Here is a 19,055-nt window from a genome sequence, read left to right as displayed (position 1 = left end):
ATATGAACGTCTTATCTTGAATAAAACAGCACTACAATTAGAAAGGCAAATCATTCCACAACAAGCAGGATTCAGACCAGGTAAATCTTGCATTGGCCAGGTCCTCTGCCTAACACAATACATAGAGGACGGTTTTGAGAAGGGAGAAAAAACTGGCGTGGTGTTTGTCGACTTATCAGCAGCTTACGACACGATAAACCACAAAATCCTCCTCGGAAAAATTTTCAAAATGACGGGAAACTACCACCTTACTGAAGTTGTGAGATCACTGATCTCCAACAGAAGATACTATGTGGAATTTCAAGAACAAAGAAGTCGCTGGAGGAACCAGAAGAACGGGCTCCCACAAGGTAGTGTTTTGTCCCCCCTACTTTTTAATCTGTGTACAAATGACCAACCAGTTGGACGGACGACAAGAAGCTTTATCTATGCTGATGATGTAGCCATTGCATGCCAATCTAGATCAATCAAACAGATTGAGAGAAACCTAACATATGCCTTAGAAGTACTAACTGAATATTACAACGGGAACCAGCTTCGACCTAATCCAGCAAAGACGCAGACTTGTTTATTTCATCTAAATAACAAGGAAACAAACAGGGAATTACAATTGACATGGAACTCAAACTTCAACACTGCCCAAATCCAGTTTATCTTTGAGTCACGTTAGATGGAAAATTGTCTTACAAGAAACACGTAGAAAAAACTAGAGCGAAAATCAACACACGGTACGGCATAATCCGTAAACTTACCAACTCACACTGGGGAGGAAACCCTGAAATTCTACGTACATCATCCCTAGCAATGTGCTTTGCTCCAGCTGAATATGCATGCCCCGTATGGAGAAGATCGACACATGCTCAGAAGCTAGACGCAGCACTGAATGACTCATGTCGATTAATCACGGGATGCCTGAAGCCTACAAACCGTGATCTCCTTTGTGTGTGTTCTGGAATATGACACATCGCCCGTAATGACACACTTCCATTGCTCCATAGCCCAGGTTTTATGGCTTTGGTACCACGTTTCCCTGTTGTGGGCATTTACGTCACTGATGATCTGTGTTTAAATTCCGGCTCAACCTGTGATTTCCTGCTTATGGAGCTCCCTTCATGTTTTGGTGCTGACAGTGTTCGCAAGTGCAGCATTCAATTTTGCAGTGACTATTGCAGCCGTTGTCTTATTTTTCGTCACAAACCTCTTTATCCTCTTTAATGACCATCCGTCTTTATCACTTAATGAACCCTTTCGTCCACGTTCTGACCAAACGGATGACGATTCTCCACTTTCTTTCTACGCATTTCAAATCTTTCATATAGTCCCTCTTGAAACTCCCTTGGTTATGCAATTACCCACCGTACAGGCACCAACATATTTGCCCACGTTCGAATGCACTTAGTTCCATCACAATGCACTCACAACTATACAGAACATGTTCTTACCAAGGGTGACAACTGCACATAATGAGCACATTGAACTGGTGCTTTTCGCGGACAATTACAACAGTACAAACTGCAGGCTTGGCTGGTATCTGCACTTATGCTCAAGCATGCATTTCTTGTGGTATTGCCATATTTTTCTCCAATCCCTGTACATCTTTGTCGTGATCACGATCGTGATCGTCGTCGCCGTGATCACGATCGTGATCGTCGTCGCCGTGATCACGATCGTGATCGTCGTCGCCGTGATCACGATCGTGATCGTCGTCGCCGTGATCACGATCGTGATCGTCGTCGCCGTGATCACGATCGTGATCGTCGTCGCCGTGATCACGATCGTGATCGTCGTCGCCGTGATCACGATCGTGATCGTCGTCGCCGTGATCACGATCGTGATCGTCGTCGCCGTGATCACGATCGTGATCGTCGTCGCCGTGATCACGATCGTGATCGTCGTCGCCGTGATCACGATCGTGATCGTCGTCGCCGTGATCACGATCGTGATCGTCGTCGGCGTCGTCCTTGCGATCAGAGTCACTATGATCGTCACTGTTGTAGCCATAGTCATCATAGATGAGTTGGTTTTGGAAGGGATTCTTGGTATATGATAGGGGCAAACTGCTAAGACATGTGTGATGCACGCTTACCGGCCTGGCTCACGGCATCGCTGAGCAGGTCGGGTGCGACGTCGCGCTCCAGGTCGGCCTGCTTGCAGACGACGGAGACGGCGGCGTTGGCGCGGCGCACCGCCTCTGCCGTGGCGCCCAGCCCGTCCGCGTTCCTGGCCAACAGCACCATGAGCGAGCCCTGGCCCACGCGCCGGCCCACTTCCAGCGCCACGGCGCGCCCGATGCCGCGGCTGGCGCCCGTCACCACCACCAGTGAGCGCCGCCCCCAAGCGCTGCCGCCCACGCACTCGTTCGTCTCCGACATCGTCAGTTCCTACAACACCACATTCTGATACCTCAATCTACTACTACTACTACTACTACTACTACTACTACTACTAATAATAATAATAATAATAATAATAATAATAATGACATCATACTCACCAATAAAATGAAGAAATTAACACAACTGATCGAAATATCAATACAAAAAATATACAAAAGAAAACAGGAGAAAAAAATTGAAAAATACATCCAACTGGCTGAGGAAGTCAAGGATATGTGGCATCAGGATAAAGTTGACATTATACCAATTATACTATCAACTACAGGAGTCATACCACACAATATTCACCAGTACATCAATGCAATACAGCTACATCCAAACGTATACATACAACCACAGAAATCCTCTGTTCTAAGGAATAAACCATTTTGTCCACAGCACACTTGCACGTTGTGAACAGCACACGCTTACAGCAGAAAGACGACGTACAGAATGGCGCACCCACAGACTGCATTGTCTTCTATATCTTTCACATCACTTGCAGCCCCATCTGTTGTTGACAATTGTAACTACTGTAATTTCGAAAGTTTGTCTGCCTGAAAATGAACTGTTGTCCCAAGCATATTGCAACAAACGGTGTATTTCTATCGCTGCTCGTTTAGTTTGTATTGCCGTTTCAAATATACCGGTCATTTTTTAAACACCCTGTATATAGAAGATAACACGAGAAAAAACTTGAAAAATACATCCAACTGGCTGAGGAAGTCAAGGACATGTGGCATCAGGATAAAGTTGACATCATACCAATTATACTATCAACTACAGGATTCATACCACACAATATCCACCAGTCCATCAACGCAATACAGCTACATCCAAACGTATACATACAACCACAGAAATCTGTAATTATTGATACATGTTCAATTACCAGAAAGATCCTAAATGCAATAGTAACATATACCGTACAGTTAAAAGGAAGTCACGCTTGATCAAGGTCCGCGTCAGTTTCCATTTTTAACCAGAAATAACGCCTGAGAAAGGAAGAAATAGAAATAATAATAATAATAATAATAATAATAATAATAAACTGTGTGCATAAAAAACTTGTTAAGACAAATGTACGAGGGTGAGTCAAAAACCTCAAATATTTTTTTAAACATTGTTTATTGTGCAGAAGTGGTACAAAGCTGTATCACTTTTCAACATAATCTCCCCCACCCTCAATGCAAGTCCTCCACCGCTTACAAAGTACATAAATTCCTTTAGAAAAAAAACACTTTTGGTAGTCCGCGCAACCACTCGTGCACCGCGTGGCGTACCTCTCGATCAGAACGGAACTTCTTTCCTCCCATTGCTTCTTTGAGTGGTCCAAACATATGGAAATCACTTGGGGCGAGGTCTGGTGAGTATGGTGGATGAGGAAGGCGCTCAAAATGCAGGTCTGTGATTGTTGCAACTGTTGTACGGGCAGCGTCAAAAGGACACCTGCTGACACCAATCTACGTCCCTTTGATTTGACTGCAGGCCGCAGATGATTTTTAGGAGATCTGCGTATGATCCACTGGTGACAGTGGACCCTCTAGGCATATAATGCTCCAAAATGACGCCTTTTTCGTCCCAAAATAGAGTCAACGTAACCTTCCCTGCTGATGGTTCTGCTCGAAACCTCTGGTTTTGGTGATGAGGAATGGCACCATTCCTTGCTCGCTCTCGTAGTATCCGGTTGGTGGAAATGAACCCAGGTTTCGTCCGCAGTAACGATTCTTGCAAGGAAGCCATCACCTTCTCGTTCAAAGCGCCGAAGATGTTCTTCACAAGCATCAACACGTCCTTCTCTCATTTCAGGAGTCAGCTGCCGTGGCACCCATCTTGCATACACTTTGTGAAACTGGAGCACATCATGCACAATGGGTGTACTGACCCATGACTAATCTGTAAACTTGCTGCAATGTCATTCAGTGTCACTCGGCGGTTTTCCTTCACTATGGCTTCAATTGCTGCAATGTTTTGTCGAATCACAACTTGTTGTGCCTGACCTGGACGAGGAGCATCTTCCACTGAAGTCCCACCATTTGCGAACTTCCTACTCCATTCGTAGACTTGCTGCTGTGACAAACATGCATCACCGTACGGAACCTTCATTCGTCGATGAATTTCAATAGGTTTCACATCTTCACTACGCAAAAACCGAGTAACAGAACGCTGTTCTTCTCTGGTGCTAGTCGCAAGTGGGGCGGCCATCTTTACACTGATACTGCGACGGTATGTGTGCACTATCTGCATTATCTGCCACCTACAGGCCATTCTGCACGGTCACCAACTTACAGGATAACGGCGCGAAATTTCAATTTATTACAAATTTAAGGTTTTCATTTGACTCACCCTCGTGTGTCCAGTTTTTCGAATAGAGCATTGGGCCAAAGGGTAGGGTAGTGCAAGCCGTCTTTTTGTAGTCAACGATTTGCTATACAACAGCGAAAGTTCAGTCTCAAGTTAGAACTAATGATGGATTAAACGGTTGGCCTGTCCATTCTTTCGGTTAGCCGATTTTTTTCAGTCGAATGAAACTAATCAATGCGGCTATGGCTACAATCTAAAAAAAGGGACGAACCACGAAGGAATTACCCGAATTGGACAATAATCTGTAGATGTGATGTACATGTACAGACAAATGATTACAGTTTTAGAAAAACTGTATGATTTATTGAAGAGAGAGCTTCACAAATTGAGAAATTCAGTAATGTGTGTCTACCTATGACCTTAATGCAACCTATCATTTGCCTTGGCTCCGATTGATAGGTGGTAGTTTCATGTCATCTTGATGGATATTGTGCCAAGTTCTGTCCAATTCGATCGTCAAAATCTTTAACTTTTTGGAGGGCCCTGCTCTTAATGCTGCAAAGTTTCTCAATTGGGGAGAGATCCGACGGCTTTGATGGGCAAGGTCGTGTTTGATAATTACGAAGACAAGCTGTAGAAACTCTCGTCATGTGCGGACGGGCATTGTCTTGTTGAAATGTAGGCCCAGGATGGCTTGCCATGAAAGGCAACAACACGGGGAATAGAATACCGTCGACTAACCTCAGTGTTGTAAGAGTGGCGCGGATGGCAACCAAAGGGGTACTGCTATGAAATGATATGGCATCCCAGACCACAATTCCACGATGTCGGCAGCACAGCGGGAGACGGTAACGTTGGCATCCCACCACTGTCTGGAGTGTCACGAGACGTCTTCGATGATTATTGTTTTTGTGGTCGTCAGTCCAGAGACTGGTTTGATGCAGCTCTCCATGCTACTCTACCCTGTGCAAGCTTCTTCATCTCCCAGTACCTACAGCAACCTACATCCTTCTGAATCTGTTTAGTGTATTCATGCATTGGTCTCCCTCTACGATTTTTACCCTCCACGGCTGTCCTCCAATACTAAATTGGTGATCCCTTGATGCCTTAGAACATATCCTACCGACCGATCCGTTCTCCTTGTCAAGTTGTGCCACAAACTTCTCCCCAATCCTACTCAATACCTCCTCATTAGTTATATGATCTACCCATCTAATCTTCAGCACTCTTCTGTAGCACCACATTTTGAAAGTTTCTATTCTCGCCTTGTCTAAACTATCTATCGTCTACGTTTCACTACGATACATGGCTACACTCATTACAAATACTTTCAGAAACGTCTTTCTGACACTTGAATCTATACTCCATCTTCAGAAACGCTTTCCTTGCCATTGCCAGTCTACATTTTATATCCTCTCTACTTCGACCATCATCAGTTATTTTGCTACCCAAATATGAAAACTCCTTTACTACTTTAAGTGTCTCATTTCCTAATCTAATTCCCTCAGCATCACCTGATTTAGTTCGACTACATTCCATTATCCTCGTTTTACTTTTGTTGATGTTCATCTTATACCCTCCTTTCAAGACACTGTCCATTCTCTTCAAGTGCTCTTCCGGGTCCTTTGCTGTCTGACAGAATTACAATGTCATCGACGGACCTCAGTTTTTTATTCCTTCTCCATAGATTTTAATTCCTACTCCGAATTTTTCTTTTATTTCCTTTACTGCTTGCTCAAAATACAGATTAACATAGGGGAGAGGCTACAACCCCGTCTCACTCCCTTCCCAACCACTGTTTCCCTTTCATACCCCTCGACTCTTGTAACCGCTATCTGGTTTCTGTACAAATTGTAAATAACCTTTCGCTCCCTGTATTTTACTTCTGACACCTTCAGAATTTGAAAGAGTATTCCTGTCAACACTGTCAAAAGCTTTCTCTAAGTCCACAAATGCTAGAAACGTAGGTTTGGCTTTCCTTAATCTATTTTTAAGGTAATTCGTAGGGTCTGTGTTGCCTCACGTGTTTCAACATTTCTACGGAATCCAAACTGATCTTCCCTGAGGTCGGCTTCTACCAGTTTTTCCATTCGTTTGTAAGGAATTCGGGTTCGTATTTTGCAGACGTGGCTTATTAAACTGATAGATCGGTAATTTTTACATCTGTCAACACCTGCTTTCTTTGGGATTGGAATTATTATATTCTTCTTGAAGTCTGAAGGTATTTCGCCTGTCTCCTACATCTTGCGCACCAGATGGTAGAGTTTAGTCAGGGCTGGCTCTCCCAAGGCTGCCAGTAATTCTAAGGGAACACATCCACCAAATAACTGAGGACGTCGGTTGCAAGTGCTACTCTGAGATGAACAGGCTAGCACAGGAGAGACATTTTCTGAAGAGAAGAAATACTCGTTGAGCGAAAAGATAATCTCATCGAAACAAATATCATGTAGAGTTTGAAAATATTTATCTTATAAGGGAGTGAGAAATACTATTCCCACTGAACCAAAGACACGGTCGAGTCACATGAATGTGACCACCCGCCTATGTTAAGTCAAAGAGCGACAACTACTCAAAGAAGGAAAGTGGCAGCAGTAGCAATAGAGCCGGCCGTTGTGGCCGAGCGGTTCTAGGCGCTACAGTCTAAAACCGCGCGACCGCTACGGTGGCAGGTTCGAATCCTGCCTCGGGCGTGGATATGTGTCATGTCCTTAGGTTAGTTGAGTTTAAGTAGTTTGGTTCTAGGGGACTGATGACCTCAGCTGTTAAGTTCCATAGTGCTCAGAGCCATCTGAACTAGCAATGGAGGAGTACAAAGGGTGTCGGAAGAGGGGGGGGGGGGGGGGGGGTTGAGGCAGACGCGAAAATTAGTACAGACTTTGTGATTTGGAAACAGAGCGATTATCTGACGTCCAAAAGGGCATGGTCATTGCTTTTCGGGCAAAGAGTGGAAGTATTTCCTGGGCGGTTAAGGTTGTAAACTGTCCGCGTGTCGGCGTACTGGAAGTATACCATGCACGGCAAAACGGCGCCATCCAAGACCGGCGCCGATGAAACTGTGATGCAGCACGGACCACATTCTACAGGAGTGAACGACGGGTGCGGAGACGGGTGCGGATGAGCTGATGCGCAACTACTGAGCATCGGACCTCACAGATGAACCTCGGCACTACAGACGGCGTCTCCTGAATGTCCGTTGCTGCTTAAAGGCCCCTGCAGCAGGCGCCTGGTTCAAGCACCCATGAAAACAGTGGTTCACTGGCGACGAAGGCTGGACGTCCATTGAATGGTAATAGATGACTTTTTCAGATGAATCACGTTTTATGCTCCATCGGACAGATGGTGTACGTCTACATCTACAAACATACTCTGCAATCCACCATGTGGTGCGTGGCGTAAGGTACCTCGTACCACAACCAGCATCTTCTTTCCCTGTTCCACTCCTAAACAGAACGCGGGAAAAATGACTGCATATATGCCTCTGTACGAGCCCTAATCTCTCTTATCTTTGTGGTCTTTCCGCGAAATTTAAGTTGGCGGCAGTAAAACTGTACTGCAGTCAGTCTCAAATGCTGGTCATCTAAATTTTCTCAGTAGCGATTCACGGAAAGAACGCCTCCTTACCTCTAGAGACTCTCACACCAGTTCCTGAAGCATTTCAGTAACACTCGCGTGATGATCAAATCTACCAGCCCGCCTCTGAACTGCTATGTCTTCCCTCAATCCGACCTGATAGGGATCCCAAACGCTCGAGCAGTACTCAAGAATAGGTCGTATTAGTGTTTTGTAAGCGATCTCCTTTATAGATGAACCACATCTTACCAAAATTCTACCAATGAACCGATGACTATCCGCGTTTCCCACAACTGCCACTACATGCTTGTCCCACTTCATATCGCTCTGCAATGTTACGCCCAAATATTTAATCGACGTGACTGTGTCAAGCGCTACACTACTAAAGGAATATTCAAACATTACGGGATTCGTTTTCCTATTCATCTGCATTAATTTACATTTATCTATATTTAGAGTTAGCTGCCATTCTTTACACCAATTACAAATCCTGTCCAAGTCATCTTGTATCCTCCTACAGTCACTCAACGACGACACCTTCCCGTACACCACAACATCATCAGCAAACAGCCGCACATTGCTGTCCACCCTATCCAAAAGATTATTTATGTAGATAGAAAACAACAGCGGACCTACCACACTTCCCTGGGGCACTCCAGATGATACCCTCACTTCCGATGAACACTCACCATCGAGGACAACGTGCTGGCTTCTATTACTTAAGAAGTCTTCGAGCCACTCACATACTTGGGAACCAATCCCATATGCTCGTACCTTAGTTAGGAGTCTGCAGTGGGGCACCGAGTCAAACGCTTTGTGGAAGTCAAGGAATATGGCATGCGTCTGATACCCTTCATCCATGGTTCGAAAGATGTCATGTGAAAAAAGGGCGAGTTGCGTTTCGCACGAGCGATACTTTCCAAAGCCATGCTGATGCATGTACACCAACTTATGTCTCCAGAAAATTCATTATATTCGAACTGCGAATATGTTCAAGAATCCTGCAACAAATCGATGTTAAGGATATTGGTATGTAATTTTGAGGCTCCGTCATTGTACTCAGGCGTCACCTGCGCTTTTTTCCAGTCGCTCAGGACATTACGTTGGGCAAGAGATTCGCGATAAATGCAAGCTAAGTAAGGAGCAAATGCAGTAGAGTACTCTCTGTAAAACCGAACTGGAATCCCATCCGAATCTGGCGTTGGCGTGTACGTCGTGAAACGTCTGAAAGTAGACACGCTGCAACAATCGTCGAAAGGCTCCAGGTCAGAGGAGGGAGTGTTCCGGTCTTCGGAAGGTTTTCGTGGCATTCCGTGAGTAATCTCGTCATTCTCAGGGCACAATGGATCTATAGAAGTTGCATCCATCCTTGCACTTTGTTTTTCCAAGACACAATGGCATCTGCAAGGAGGACAATACAATGCGCCACAGAGATAGCAGTGTACGTGCATAATTAGAAGAACATCAGGCTGAATTTACCGTATTCCCCTGGCCAACAAACATTCTGTTTAAAGCCCAGTTGGGAATCTGTGGAACCAGCTCGATCGGGCCATGCGTCATCAACCAAGAAACCCTGTACAACTGTCCACGACGCTGCAGTCCGCACGGCTCCACATTCCTCAACTTTCCAGAATTTTACTGACGCTCTTTCTGCACGTCTGTATGTCTCCGCTACGATTGCTGATTATTCAGGCTTTCGACAGATGGTCACATTAATTAGACAGTGTATTATCACACTGGACATCAGGTTAGTTAAGCACAGAAGACGGCTGGCTAATACCGTGTAACAGCGGCTGTAGCCATGATAATGCATTCAGTTCAGCGAGAAAGCGATAAAAACATGCCAAATTTAAACATACGCAAAATCCCCAAGATTGGATCCTTTACAGAAGCTAGAAATTTAGCGCGGACGTCGATATACAACAGGATTTTGAAATATATATTGTGTGAACATTATCAATTGCCTCGTAGAATATGGCCTATTGATACACAGTCAACACGGATTTCGAAAGAATCGTTCTTGTGAAACAACTAGCTCTTTACTCGCACAAACTGTTGAGTGCTATCGACAAGGGATTTCAAATTGATTCCGTATTTCTGGATTTCCGGAAGGCTTTTGACACTGTACCACACAAGCGAATTGTGGTCAAATTGCGTGCCTATGGAATATCGTCTCAGTTAGATGACTGTATTTGTGATTTCCTGTCGGAGAGGTCAGAGTTCGTAGTAATTGACGGATAGTCATCGAGTAAATCAGAAGTGATTTCTAGCGTTCCGGAAGATAGTGATACAGGCCACTTCCTGTTCTTTATATATATAAACGAATTTGGAGACAATCTGAGCAGCCGTCTTAGGTTGGTTGCAGATGACGCTGCCGTTTTATCGGTTAGTAAAGTCATCAGAAGATCAGAACAAAATGCAAAACGATTTAGAAAAGATATATGTATGGTGCGAAAATTGGCAGTTGACCGTAAATAATTAAGTGTGAGGTCATCCCCGTGAGTGCTAAAAGGAATCCGTTAAACTTCGTTTACACGGCAAATCAGTCAAATCTAAAGGCTGTAAATTCAACTAAATACCTAGGAATTACAATTTCGATCAACTTGACTTTAAACACATAGAAAATGTTGTGGGGAAGGCTAACCAACGACTGCGTTTTATTGGCAGGACACTTAGGAAATATAACAGACCTACTAAGGAGACCACCTACACTTTGCTTGTCCGTCCTCTTTTAGACTACTGCTGTGGGGTGTGGGATCCTTACCAGATGGGACTGACGGAGTACATCGAAAAAGTTCAAAGAAGGGCAGGACGTTTTGTATTATCGTGAAATAGGGGAGAGAGTGTCATTGAAATGATACAGGATTTGGGATAGACAACACAAACTCGTTTCTCGTTGCGAGGGAACTTCTCACGAAATTGCAATCATTAACTTTGTTCTCCGAATGCGAAAATATTTTGTTGACACCGACCTACATAAGGAGAAACGATCACCATGATAAATGGAAATCGGAGCTCGTACGGGGAGATATAGGTGTTCATTCTTTCCGCGCGCTGTATGAGATTGGAATAATAGAGAATTGTGAAGGTTGTTCGATGAACCCTCTGCCATGCACTTAAATGTGATTTGTAGAGTATCCATGCAGATCTAGATGTAGCAAGATATTTCACACGTTTCTTCAGGTAATACATGAAATGCATTCGTAGTTGCAAATATGGGCTACCATCAGCTGTATATTATCATCACGACAATGAAAAGCCAACCACCGTGGCCGAGCAGTTCTAGGCTCTTCAGTCCGGAACCGCGTGACCGCTACGGTCGCAGGTTAGAATCCTGCCTCGGGCATGTGTGATGTCCTTAGGTTAGTTAGGTTTTAGTTGTTGTAAGTTCTAGGGGACTGATGACCACAGATGTTAAGTCCCATAGTGCTTAGAGCCATTTGAACCATTTTTAAACGGCGCTCGAATCATTTGTAGAAAGCGTGAGAGAACGCAAGGGAAAAGAAAGATTTCATATTTTCAAGAGGGCCACTACGAGGCGAACGATGTGCCGAATCCAGGAATGTCTTTTTCAAGAGGTCCTTCTGAACAGCGTAATCTATGGTAATCTACACCACTCAACTCGTGAAAGAGCACCGTTGAGAGTGTTACAGGTCAATGATCTTACATTTGCATATATAGAACATGATTTTTTTTAAGTGGGTTATGTCATAAAATGTAAATGTCGTGTGACTAGGGCCTCCCGTCGAGTAGTCTGTTAGCCGAGTGAAATCTCCGACGTCGCAACACATCCTGTTTCCTGTTCAAGTTCGGTGGTTGATCCCTCCACTCAGTTTTTTATTACAGAGGCCAACCGGCTCTCTGACCGAACACGCTGAGCTACCGTGCCGCCCCTTTAGGATTGACATTCTGTCGCGCTGACCTCTCAGCTACCGGGGGCGGAGAGTTAAGTCATAAAACCATAGATTATTCCTTTCCGGGGAGGTTAGCGGCGACGAAATTTGGAAAAATAGTAGTACTACTACTACTAGCAGTAGTAGTAATAATAGTAATCCCATACTGAGGGAATGAGCGTAGGGTAGCAGATGCAAGAGTGCAGTATGGCCGCTCATGCTAAGGCCCTAGTGGAGGTGCTTTGCTGTTGCCTTCCTCCATCTGTTAGGAAGTGTGAAGTATGAATCTGCGTTGCGTGGGTGACTGTTTCGATGAGTACTGGTACAGTGTAATGCTGTGTTTGTGTTGTTATGAATGAAGGAAAGGGAGAGAGTGAAACATGGTGCCGGCACTTAAACCTACTCCTTTCGAAAAGCACGAAGGGGGGCCGCCAGAATTAACGTTGCCATCCGACGGACGGATCAGTATCAAGTGTCAGGTGTCCTCATCTCATACGCCACCACCTCGCCTCTCCTTGCTGGACAAATACAGCGAATATGTGCCACCTGCAGGACTCGAGCCTGTTTACCTCCGAGTAGAGAACCACCGCACAGGGGTGCGTTAGCGACTTCGGCTACGATGGCGGTAGTTACGGGCTGGTAGAATAAAAAAGATGTCATGTTGTACATTCCGTAGCCCTCATGTACACGTCTTCATGTCTCACTATTATTCCTAGTGAATACAGTCAGATGAAAATTTAATTACTTTCTTCTTCGTTGTAGACCACGCCATGTAGTAATGTGATGTATGAACATTGCAAATGGCCTTCATTATGTTACGTAATACTAATAGTACCCAACTTTAACATTCTACCTTCGCTCTCCCGACTGTATTTCGTTAGTAGGAGCTAACAAAAAAGGTCGCCATACGATTGGGTATTATGAATGGAGAGGCAGGTACACAATTTACTGATTCTCTCTAACCACACCGGACACTGCAGGAACAGTACCACGTCACCATCCCAGCTGCCGGCCGATGTAGCCGAGCGGTTCTAGGCGCTTCAGTCTGGAACCACGCGACCACTACGCTCGCAGGTTCGAATCCTGCCTCGGACATGGATGTGTGTGATGTCCTTATGTTAGTTAGGTTTAAGTAGTTCTAAGTTCTAGGGGACTGATGACCTCAAATATTAAGTCCCATATTGCTCAGAGCCATTTGAACCACTTTTTGAACCCATCCCAACTGCTAATGTCATTTAGGTTCTTATTTGTCAATTGAAGACGCACAGAGTGCTTTCCCTTGAAGTCGGACCATTTTAAATCACGCTTTGACCTCGGCTATTTTCCGCCGTAAAGCTGCAACAACAAACAAAAATGTTGGCTGCCAAAATTGCATCTTAAATCAATAAAGAACATCAGCTCCCTTCCTCACCACTCAAAACATCCAATCGTATGATAAATCTCTTTAACGCTCCGTTTATGAAAATATCCGGGAAGGAGTGCCATTGTTGCCACAAAAGTATTACATACTCCCTCGTACCTGCAACACGGTCTAAACCAGTTATATATCGTTTTACAACAGGGTCTGATTTTATGGAAAATAGAAATTGGCACTAGTCGCTTCTTAAACCACAAACATTCTTCTCAGGCCGAATTACCTAACGCAGCGTTCGGACAGGGCCATAGATAACGAAAGATAACATATTAGACTAATTTCCGTATACTGTTGATATCAAATGAAAACTTTCATCAAACAAAACGACGATAGAACCTTATTCCTATCCAGGAGTTACGGGCCCTCTCCTACACGTTCATAAACATTTACCACATAGTTTCGCACTTAAGATAAGAGCGTTTGTCTAAAGTACATCGCTAATCAATATTACGATTACGAGCCTTTTTACAGTGTTTACAGTAATGACAGAGCTAGTCTTGTATCAGCAAACATGGAAACATTATGTAGCCGTCACGATGTGCAGTGGGAGACATGTTCGTACGAGTGCGGTTGTATAAGCACCTGAGATTTTTCCTTCTCTTTGGGTCGTGAAGAACAGGTTGCCCGGACGTTATAAAAAGGCTGCCCAATCTTGTGCCCACCGGTTCATCGCTGCTGTCCTTGCAGCGAGTTCAGAGAAATTCCAGATCGGCCAGTGAAAGATGTTTATCTGAAACTGGAATTCAGGTGGTCGAATAGGTAGATTTGAAGACTCTCCTCCCCCACTCATGAACACTTGTCCTCATATAGCGAAGAAGCAGATTATAAAGTGCGTCTCAGGGGGAGTGGTCAGTATTTAGCTATGTGACAGGAGCGATCTCTCGAAGAACTCTAAAATCCATGCTGTAAGAGCTATGACCACTTGTTCCGTAGAAATATTTCACAGTGGTGAAGATGAACAAGTGATGTTAGGTCTTAAGGTATGCATCCTCTAGGTCATTTTGCTACACTTCTTTGCTTCGATTGATCATTCCTGTCATATCCCTGAATACTAACCGTTCTTCTTGGGACATTCTGCGTACTGCAACTAGCTTAGCGCCCGCTGCCTCGCTCTTTTAGAGTGTATGGCCTGCTCAAATTTTTTGTTTTTATTTATTCTAATTTTATGTTGTTTACAAATTGCAAAACCTTCTAAGCTTTTCACGCTAGTTAAGGCGATATAAGTAAGGTCTTTCCAGAATGTACTTCTGACCAAAATACGATTCTAGTAGCTGGAATCAAAAGTTTTTGTTAATCATGCCTTTCGCGGTCTTGTGGAGATACTTCCATAGCAACTGCCATCCCCTAACATATACGTCTTTATATCTATCAAATTTAGCTTTAATTTTTTTAAATATAACTAAATGTTTTCTTAAAAATTCACGTCTCCTATTGCACTGCCTTAAGGGTTGAATTCCAGGAAAACAAACATTTTGTGACCGATCGGTTCTAGGCGCTTCAGTCCGGAACCGCGCGGCTGCTACGGTAGCAGGTTCGAGTCCTGATTGTGCATGGATGTGTATGATGTTAGGATGGTTGGGTTTAAGTAGGTCTAAGTCTAGGGGACTGATCTCAGATGTTAAGTCACATAGCCATTTTTTCAGACGCACGGGGTGGCCGCGCGGTCTGGGGCGCCATGCACGTATTGCGCGGTGCCTCCGGCCGGAGGTTCGAGTCCTCCCTGTGTGTGTGTGTGTGTGTGTGTGTGTGTGTGTGTGTGTGTGTGTGTGTGTGTGTGTGTGTGTGTGTGTGTGCTTAGCATAAGTTAGTTTAAGTTACTTTAAGTAGTGTGTAAGTCTAGGGACGGATGACTTCAGCAGTTTGGTCCCTTAGGAAACCACACACATTTGAATATTTTTAAAATTCATTTCTAACTGAGAAGTCAAACACCAGTTGTCACAGATGTAGCCTTAAAAATCCTTTAGTAGTTCTTTATTAATTTTTTCTTTTAAAAAGTCACCAACTATTGTAACCCCTTAGTGGTTGAATTTACAAAAATTCTGAAACACCCATTTTTTTATTTTCTGACTGAGAAACCAAACACCAGTTTTCTTAGTTCTAGCGTCAAAGTTCCCGTAGTGGCGACATACTTTCAAGAAGCCTTTCATGCCCTCTCTCACTCCCTTAGGAATGGAATTTCGGACAATCCCTTCTTGAACGATGCCTAAATTATAAGATCCACACCCTTTCCAAACTTCAAGTTTCTGTCGTTAGTGGTTTGAACTGGGCGATGATAGTGAATCAATCTAAACTATTTCACCCCCTTAGGAGCTGAATTTCCAGAAACAGTGAAACACGCATTTTTTCGTCTCTAGACAGAAGCCAGTCACCAATTTTCAAAGATTTGACTTTAAACATGATTTCGCGATGAAATATTTTCATAAAAAGTTTCACCCCTATTTCATCCTCAAAGGGATTGAATTTCCAAAAACAGTGACGTGCGTATGTTTCATTTCTAACTGAGAGGCCAAATGCAAATTTTCATAGATTTAGCTTTAAAAGTGCTTTCATAATAAAATATTTCCGTAAAAAATATCATCTGCTTCACTCCCTTAGGGATTCAATTTCCAAAAACACTGAAACACTTTTTTATTTGTAAGCGAAAAGTCAAATACCAATGTTCATAGAAGTAGCTTTAAAAAACTTTAGCAGTCCTTAAATAAGAATAAATTTTCAAAGTCAGTTTTCACTCACTATTTTACCCCCATGGAGTTAAATTTCCAAAAATGCTGAAACACTTATTTCTTTATTTCTGACCGAGAAACGAAATATCTTTTTCGTAGGTCTAGCTTCAGAACTGTCCTAATAGTGACGCTTCTTTTTTTAAAAAAATCATCCCTATTTCATCCATAAGGGTTGGAATTTCGCAAAATCTCTTCGCAGACGGCGCCGTCAGTATAAGAGCCACACCTTCGCCAAATTTAAAGTTTCTATCCTTAGCAGTCTGAGCTGGGAGATTACTATTCACTCAGTCGGTCAGTCAGGATACTGCCTTTTATATATAGAAGATTCGTGTCCTATTAACCAACTAGAGTACATGCTTGCTGTTAATTGTGTACTGACAATACAATCACACACATTTCAGCGGTTGACAGTGTTAGATTCCAAAAACAAAAAGGTGCGTTGGGTAATGGAGTGGTTAGTTTTCAGTTGCAAGTGTCAGTTATAAGAGCAGGTAGAAATGTTCAGAAAAAGAAACACTACTATACTCCTTTTCCCCGTAAACAAATTAATAGAGTGGTCAAAATGTTGCATATTGCCCAAACGTTGTGAAATAGTAACACGTTACGACATTATATTAATGTTTTTTTATGTAATTCTAGCGAAAACAGTCCCAATTTCTACCGTGAGAGGGCAACATGCGCAGTCTGACAACCGTGTCACCAGTAAAAGTTGCAGTACTTGTGCTGTATTGCCGGCCGTTGTGGCCGTGCGGTTCTAGGCGCTTCAGTCCGAAACCGCGTGACCGCTACGGTCGCAGGTTCGAATCCTGCCTCGGGCATGGATGTGTGTGATGTCCTTAGGTTAGTTACGTTTAAGTAGTTCTAAGTTCTAGGGGACTGATGACCATAGATGTTAAGTCCCATAGTGCTGAGAGCCATTTGAACCATTTTTAAACTTGTGCTGTATATGATTACGACAGTTATGTTGCTTCAGGATTGTTTGGAGAACAGTAAGGCACGATCGGAACATCCGTACAGTTATTGTAATGAAACAGGGAATGAGATATGTGAGCGTCGCAGTGAACGTGACTGTGAGTTAAAAAGATGTCTCGAAATCTGGAACGAGTTACTAGCTAGAGGACCGGTTGAGGATAGTCACAGAAATGGCTATGTAAGAAAAAAAGTTTACGCGACCAATATCTTGTGTATAACGGCATGTAGAAACCCTCGACACAATGTACACATCCACGGAGACAGTTCCAAACAGGTACAATATCGCAGGTACGAAGTAGGCTCCATGAGCAGCGATTACTTGCCAGAAGACTTCTCAAGGCTCTAAATCGGGTTCGGAGAGAGGCTTGTGTCTCATGGGCGTGAAATCACTCTTTGTGGACTGGGCAGCAGTTGGACACAACGCCCCTTTTCTGGGTGACTCGTATCAGTATGTACCCCGCGTGAGTTGACGCAACGAGGATAACATTTACACCCTAACTGCATTGAAGGCCGCCGCCATCATCAACGGGGTTCAGTCACGTTATGGGGTTGAATCGTGCATGGAAGCAGGACACCCCTTGTGCCAAAACGTTGGAGGATGACTGTTGTGAAGTATCGGGACCGCGTCCTTTCATGCATTGTGGTTCCATTTGATTAACGTATCGGAGCAGTTTTCACGCTAATGGATGACAATGCACGCCCTCATCGTGACATTCTTCTGAACACCTTTCTAATTGAGCATAGAATCAGTCGTACGGAATGGTCTCCACATTCTCCAGATCTCAGCAGCATTAAGAATTCATGGGATACGCTAAAATGAGCTATCACCACTCATTCCGCCCTACCAGAGATGTTACCGGACGTCATAGAAGCTGTTGTGGGGGAATGACTAATGGACGATTTGGTAAAGAGTATGCCTAACGCCGTTTAAAAATGTCTCCCATTGCGAGGAAGGCCAGTTGGTTTACAAAAATGTATTGTGCAAGGTGAGGCTGAGACGAAACTTTTGTAATGGTTTTATTGTGGGGATGTGTTTTTCTTTATTTTTGTTCTCGTATGACTGTTTCAGTCAGGACAAAATCAGTTTTGTTTCCTAGTATATGAAATATTGACTATGAATCAACATGCAACATTTATTTTGACCACTACATTATCCCCATTGCGAAGCGTAAGCTCAAGAGAGAAAGTATCGGCCGCTGTCCTTAAAGGAACATAGTCGAGCATTGTAGGTGGTGTAGAACTGCTACCTAGATGGTCATGTAACACTCAGTCGCTGACGCAAGTGGTGGAAGTGAACAATAAATTTGTTTCGATCCGTTGCACGGAATGAGCGCAGTAAGATGAGTTGACACGACAGTCGTGCGGTAGCGTTCTCGCTTCCCACGCCCGGGTTCCCGGGTTCGATTCCCGGGGGGGTCAGGGATTTTCTCTGCCTCGTGATGGCTGGGTGTTGTGTGATGTCCTTAGGTTAGTTAGGTTCAAGTAGTTCTAAGTTCTATGGGACTGATGACCACAGATGTTAAGTCCCATAGTGCTCAGAGCCATTTGACGACAGAACAATAGTAACGAGCTCTCATATTTGGACGTACCCATGACCACACGTTGAATGAAGTATTTTGTGGCGTGTCAACGCGGAATGGGCAACGTGTCTACAAAGTTTGGCGCGACATTCACAGTCACGTGACTCAGTGTATGAGCAATGGTCTTAAAATAAAACCCTAACCGACAGAGATCGGAGACAGCAATTACGCCTGCTTGGTGACAATCAGACAGATCCGACTGGAACTGCTGCTATCACCTAATG

At 43.9% G+C, this 19,055-nt stretch overlaps 1 protein-coding gene across 1 annotated transcript in view; it reads right to left on the bottom strand.

The window, feature by feature from the left end:
* LOC126285375 (sepiapterin reductase-like) overlaps window positions 1–19,055 on the bottom strand; it is a 136,860-nt gene that overhangs the window by 78,284 nt on the left and 39,521 nt on the right. Inside the window, exon 2 of the mRNA XM_049984701.1 lies at window positions 2,087–2,381. Within this exon, the coding sequence (XP_049840658.1) occupies window positions 2,087–2,372 (286 nt within the window). The 5' untranslated portion in view covers window positions 2,373–2,381. The remainder of the gene's footprint in view (window positions 1–2,086; window positions 2,382–19,055) is intronic.

The sequence above is a fragment of the Schistocerca gregaria genome, chromosome 8 (assembly GCF_023897955.1).
Source record: "Schistocerca gregaria isolate iqSchGreg1 chromosome 8, iqSchGreg1.2, whole genome shotgun sequence".
In the NCBI taxonomy this organism is placed as follows: domain Eukaryota; kingdom Metazoa; phylum Arthropoda; class Insecta; order Orthoptera; family Acrididae; genus Schistocerca; species Schistocerca gregaria.
The sequence above is the reverse complement of the archived record's forward strand: the minus strand, read 5'-3'. Positions and strand labels throughout refer to the sequence as shown.